The 6,832-nt window shown below is 40.1% G+C and overlaps 1 protein-coding gene across 1 annotated transcript; it reads right to left on the minus strand.

Annotated features, from left to right (window-relative positions):
- Positions 1–2,580: 2,580 nt before the first annotated feature.
- On the minus strand, positions 2,581–3,529 carry LOC131777079 (uncharacterized). The gene has a single exon (XM_066172303.1). It carries the CDS (start codon positions 3,457–3,459, stop codon positions 2,923–2,925), a length of 537 nt encoding a protein of 178 aa, XP_066028400.1. The 5' UTR covers positions 3,460–3,529; the 3' UTR covers positions 2,581–2,922.
- Between the last annotated feature and the right edge of the window lie 3,303 nt (positions 3,530–6,832).

The raw sequence follows: 6,832 nt of genomic DNA on the forward strand, positions 1-6,832 counted from the left end.
TTTCGAGTCGCCTTACACAGTCCTAACTAATGCAATGAGTAGACGCGACCGATTCAAGCGTTATTTGTGTTCCAAGGCAATCCAATGTTATTTTTCCAGAGATAGTTGTGATCCTTCAGCCCCCTTCTCCCCCTCCCTAGCCCCCCTTTCCCCCTCCCCCTCCCCTAGTATTTGTAGCTTGCCAAAACAGAAAGAAATGAAGGAGAATTGAGTTGGGAAATTTTCAAGATCAAGTACTGTTCAAAGGGCAATATTTCAGCCTCAATTCTCATCAGAATCTGTAAAGATGAGGTTAGAAAATTTTCAACTTAATCAAGTCAGTACCTCATCCAGACTTAGTCATCCATGGTGTGTTTTCACGGGGCACAATATTCAAATTTAACACTTTCCATATCTCTAGCTAATTGGTTACCATTAGCATTTTATTGTATTGATTCAAGCATTTAAGAAGCGAAATAGTGGCGTGTTAACAGACCTTACCGAGAAATATTCAGCATTCCTTGCTGTTGGTTTTGCTTTACTTAGCTTGACTTTTTGTGATTGGTTCAGAGAACCCATTGTTATTTGCAGATCGGCCACCACAAACATTTCTTTTATGCATTGAGACTCTGTGAAATAAATTCCTCAAAAGTGTGTCGTCATCACATCAGCAGAAAGTCGTACTTATTGCTAGTATAGTAAAAAAGTGTGCTTTGGCGTAGTATAGATAAGTACACTGAAGGTTACATAGAAAAAATTTGGGCTATTACACGCTATTGGAAGGAGGTGACAAAGGATTAAAGTTCTCACCTTTTCATTGATTAATTAAGATATACCATGAGGTAGCTCATAAGAGCCTTTGATCAAAAATAGTGGTTTTTGATTGACTCGGCCGCTGGTGTTCTCTCCACTTTCAACCTCCACTTTCAACCTCCGCGCTCAGCTTCATGTGACAAGCGCTGCTCAAAGATAAATCCGCTTAAATTAAAACTAACTACTATTTTTGAAATATGTGTCACTGGGTAAGCAAGAACTATGAAAAGTCTCAGTTCCAAGTTTTTATCGTTAGTCTACTGCTTGTGAAGTTTCCAGTAAGCGCGGTTGTAGTAATTCGCATCAGAACCCACAGTCTTGGGAGCTGACGTCCATGCCCCAATAACATAAATAATTATAGGTTGGCAAAGCCGCAATTGATAAGTTTTGATTCCTTGTTTTTCAAGAAAAAATATTGAGTTGTTGGTTGAAATAGTTAAAAAGCAAATATCGGACCAGAATTTTTACCAAAGGACATAAATATGTAACGTCTCCCTATGATATTCTAACCTTATCCAGGTAATGAGAATACTCAAAGCTGTTATCTTGCTCTAGCAGCAAAGTCTCCTAACTCAACTACAAGGAAATTTGGAGCAGCAAGAGGGGAGAATTAACAATCATATCTTGGAAGTTAAAGAGTTAATCAGTCAGCAAATGAAGAATGAACGAATGAAGAACTGCTCAGTTGTTTCATTTCAGTACCAACAAAGACGAACAAGTCTTCAAATTATAACTTGTAAATTGGTGTAAACAAATTCGAGCGCTTAAGCCGATTATTTCAAATGTAAAATACAACTATCAATCAAAAAACGCAATAAGAATATTTGTGTCATAAGCGCCACACGTGACGCGTGAACACCCATCAGATCGGAGCTTTAGGGAGGGCGTTGCCTCCGGCCAGGGGGCAGAATAACACAACAGACATCTTATTACTCATTCTATTTCTCTGAATATGCCGTACGCAACGCCCTCGTCTCCCTTCTACCGCTTCTTCCTCCTTCCCAACCGCCCCATCTCTCTCTATAGCGTTTAACGAACGAGCATCGTAGTGTACGATTTGTTTCCAAGTTTCCTTAAAATTCCAAACGGCTGGAGGATAATCAATAATATGTTGTGCTTGGTCCATACGTGACGACCTCGAGCCAGGTAATTTGACTTGCGGTCCTCCTACTCAAACATTAAGTTATTTGGGATGGTAATGCTCTCTTGTTTTTTGTATGTAATGTTTGAGTCCAAACAATGTTGCAGTAACTTTAATGGATTAGAAACTGTTTCTTTGTTCGTCACCTAATAAGGTCGACCGGTCAACCGTTTACCACGCACGTCTTAAGCTTGTAGAGAAACGTTGTTTAAAATGTAGAGCGTTGGATTAAAATCAACTGGTATAAATGAAAATTTGCGAGGGAAACAAGCATTGGCTTACAGCAATCTTACAGCCATGTTATCAAGACTCGAACCGCCTTGCACAGTCCTAACTAATGCAATGAGTAGACGCGACCGATTCAAGCGTTATTTGTGTTCCAAGGCAATCCAATGTTATTGTTCCAAAGATAGTTGCGATCCATCAGCCCAAATCGCCCCTCCCCCTCCCCTAGCTAATGCGTAGAAAAGCAAAACGGCTTTTCGCCTGGAAATGCAGTTAATTTACTTGAAGCTTGCTAAAACAGAAAGAAAACGAGGAGAGTTGAGTTTGGAAATTTTCAAGTCAAGTACTGTTCAAAGGGCAACATTTCAGCCTCAATTCTCATCAGAATCTGTAAAGGTTAAAGGTTAAAAGTGTCTCCCTCTTAGTTTAATATACATAATTACACAAAAGGTGTAATAGAGAAAAAGTTCAGCCGTCACGCGCTATTGGAAGGAGATGGCAAAGGATTTAAGCTCTCGCCTCTTTATTGATTCATTAAGATAAACCCTGAAATAGCTCATAAGAGCTTTTGATTAAAAAATGGTGCCTTTTGATTGGCGTGGCCACTAGTGTTCTCTCCGCTGTCAACCTCCGTGCCCAGCTTCATATGTCCAGCGCTGCTCAAAGATCACTCCGCTTAAACTAAAACTAAAAACTACTTTCGAAATACTTGTTACTGGGAAAAGAAGCACAAAAAAGTCACAGTTTCAGGTTTTATCGTTAGTCTACTGCTTGAGTAGTTTCCAGTAAGCGCGGTTGTAGTAATTGGCATCAGAACCCAGAGTCTTGGGAGCAGACGTCCATCCCCCTTCATCCCCTCGGTTTCCTTCTATTTTGGGGCCATCTTGAAATACGTATCTGAGCGTCTCAAAGTTTTCAAAGAAGTATTTGTCATCTCCTTGGGGGATGATTTTCCAGTAGGCCCGATTGTAGTAATTGGCATCCGTTCCCACAATTTTAGGTGCATTAGTCCAGCCTCCTTCGCTTCCATGATCGCCTTCAATTTTTGCACCAGTTGAAAACAAATACCTCTTTGTTTCGACATTCTCTATGAAGTATTTGTCGTTACCTTGTGGAATAATCTTCCAATAGGCTCGGTTGTAGTAATTGGCATCAGCTCCCACAACACTAGGCGCCTCAGTCCAACCGCCTTCGTCTCCTCGGTTTCCTTTTATTTCAGGGCCGTCTTGGAACAAGTAACGCTGTGTTTCCACATTTTCTATGAGATACGTTCCCTCAGCAATACCAGAAGCCATGTTCATTGACAGTGACTTTTCTCTTTTTCTTAGATCTTCAGTTCGTGTCAAAACTCTAGGCAGCTCGAAAAAATGATAATGCTTGCTGCTCGTTTCTTTGTTGTTTATATGCATTTTTCTCACTTATGAGTGGGAGTATCGAGCACGTTACTCAGCCAATCCGCTCATCAGGATCAAACCGCAAGTCACAACTCACTATGCACATTGTGCTCGATAGAGGGCGCCCCGCTACCACAAAAAAAGGCGGCAGAACAGTCTGTAAGACTTTTTGTGCAGAATACCCCGCCACTTTGGTCCACCTCATTTACATGTGTCGGGAGGCTTTGAAGATCGAGGTATAATACAATAGACGCCATTCTTATTCAATGACATGTAAATGAGTGGCAGGGTATTCTGCAGTTTAGCCTTATTTATAAAGGAAAATAGAATTTCCAATGTCATACATATAAACAGAGCAAACGAATACACTTAAAGCTGAAATGTTTGGGACCGGTACTGCGATGATCTCGAATCGTACGACGAGCTTTGAGTTAACGAAATATAACTGTTAAGTGTATCGAGGTGAACGAATCGGTTGCTTGTACAGTGGACTACAGTGCAATAATCGTTGATCCTTGACCTTCATATCAGAACTAAATTTAGGTTTTGTTTACTTTGTTTTCGAAAGAAAGGTTTATCACGCAACTGAGTACCCAAATGTTTTTCTTCTCAAGGATAAGAAATTCACGTCTTGCAAAAGTATAAAATTTCTCTTCTACAAACCATTGTTTTGAGTATTACAGAGCTGTTTAAGAATGAAATTGACTGCTAATGCAAAATACAGTTCATAACTGGACAGGCTGGGGAGACAAAAGATATTAAAAATATTATCGGGACCTATTGATTTGAAATAATAATTGGGTGAAACAAATTGTGCACGTCTTAAGACGGGTGGAAATAATTATAGGTTGGTAAAGCCACAATTGATAAGTTTGAGAGGAATAAGGGCCCTCTCTTTGATTCCTTGTTTTTCAAGAAAAAATATTGAGTTGTTGGCTGAAATAGTTAAAAAGCAAATATTGGACCAGAATTTTTACCAAAGGACATAAATATGTAACGTCTCCCTATGATATTCTAACGTTATCCAGCAAACAGATAATGAGAATACTCAAAGCTGTTATCTTGCTCTAACAGCAAAGTCTCCTAACTCAACTACAAGGAAATTTGGAGCAGCAAGAGGGGAGAATTAACAATCATATCTTGGAAGTTAAAGAGTTAATCTGTCAGCAAATGAAGAATGAACGAATGAAGAACTGCTCAGTTGTTTCATTTCAGTACCAGCAAAGACGAACAAGTCTTCAAATCATAACTTGTAAATTGGTGTAAACAAATTCGAGCGCTTAGGCCGATTATTTAAAATGTTAAATACAACTATCATTCAGAAAAGGCAAAAAGAAAATGCGTGTCATAAGCGCTACACGTGACGCGTGAATACCCATCAGATCGGAGCTTTAAGGAGGGTGTTGCCTCCGGCCAGGGGGCAGAATAACACAACAGACGCCTTATTTCTCATTCCTATTTCTCTGAATATGCTGTATGCAACGCCCTCGTCTCCCTTCTACCACTCCTCCCCCCTTCCCAACCGCCACATCTCTCTATATAGCGTTTAAAGAACTAGCATCGTAGGTTACGCTTTGTTTCTAAGTTTCCTTAAAATTCCAAACGGCTGGAGGATAATGCCTGAAGATAGCGACAGGAAACGATCCATTGACGTTGTGCTTGGTCCATACGTGATGACCTCGAGCCAAGTATTTTCAGTGCCTACTGATATTATTTGGGATGGTAATGCTCTCTTGTTTTTTGTACGTAATGTTTGAGTCCAAACAATGTTGCACTAACTTTCATGGCTTGGCAATTTACAATTATTGGACCAGTGATTAAAAACTGTTTCTTTGTTCCTCACCTAATAAAATTGGGCGACCGGTCATTAACCGTTTACAACGCACGTCTTAAGCTTGTAGAGAAACGTTGTTTAAAATGTAGAGCGTTTGATTAAAATCAACTGGTATAAATGAAAATTTGCGAGGGAAACGAGCATTGGCTTACAGAAATCTTACAGCCATGTTATAGTCAATCAAAGACATCAAGACTCGTTGCTTTGTAATGCATCAGTGAATTTTTTTTTTAATATTCAGCCTTTCAGGCCTCACAAGGTAATAAACGCAAAAACCAGCCAGCAGAGGAAGCTTGAGATTTTTTTAACGAAAGAAATGACGATCTGATACCGCATTTAAGAAACGTTTTGTGGCTCATTATAAAAACGGTCGATAAGTCAATCGTTGACTCATAACATTCCTAACAAATTAATAATTAAATCAGCCTGGTTGATACTTTCGAATCAGTTCACCACAACATTGAGCTTTTGTCCATCAACACTGCACAAGAGATTATAAACTTTACAATCCCTTGCTTTGAATTTGTGGTCATCTTACCGGGGGTAGGGTTAGCAGTAATCTAATGTGAGCCAATTATAACTAATCATTTCTGCCACTAAGAATAGAGATCTGGGTACGGGGGTAGTGGCGGAGGGGGCGGAGGGAGCTACTCTGTCACTTCGTCACGAATGAGGGCATGACAAGTTACCCCACGATGCGCCATCTAACCCGTAAACTGCTTCTAGATCTACTTTACATTGCCTGGTAGAGAGAGGATACTCATTTGAAATCTTTCAAGGGGCTAACCGCTAGGTTCTCCAAGTCTTATGAACCATACTTTTATGGAGCGGCACATTTTTAAAAAAGCTAATTTAGCGAAATACCCGTTACCCCGAAAAACTGCGTGGAACTTTTGGTACGATGAAGCATTTGGCCTCCCCACAACGAAATAGTAAAGTTGATGTCAAGCTTGTATTTGAGATAAAATAACTCCATTATTTTCTCGTGTTGAATTCTATTTCCTCGACTCGGCTGGAATGTAGTTGTAGAAATATATATCTCAAACGATCGAGGGTTCAACTGTCTTCAGCATGCTACCAACAGCGACCAGGAAATGTCTACTGCTTCTGCTTTCTCAAAGGAGAGCGGCGGTTGGATATTTCTAGCAAGGTTAGAAGAGTAAGTAAGCCTAGTAACCAAGAGGAGTTGTCAACCACTGCTAGTTCCTCATCACAATCCACTCTCCGCTGACGGACAATCTTGTAAGCGGACAGCTCCACTAACTGACCATTTTTTAGTTCTCCGTTTGCCTCCAGTCAAACTCTGCACACATTCCCGTAAGCGAACGCGGACACTTCAAAGTGAAATTTGGATTTTCTGTTACATGCGCTCTCTTGTGAGTGGACACTTCATGCATAATAACTGATCATATAAGAGTTGTAAAGTGCATTCGTTTTCTCTTTTTT

Source organism: Pocillopora verrucosa, chromosome 9, assembly GCF_036669915.1.
Source record: "Pocillopora verrucosa isolate sample1 chromosome 9, ASM3666991v2, whole genome shotgun sequence".
NCBI lineage: Eukaryota > Metazoa > Cnidaria > Anthozoa > Scleractinia > Pocilloporidae > Pocillopora > Pocillopora verrucosa.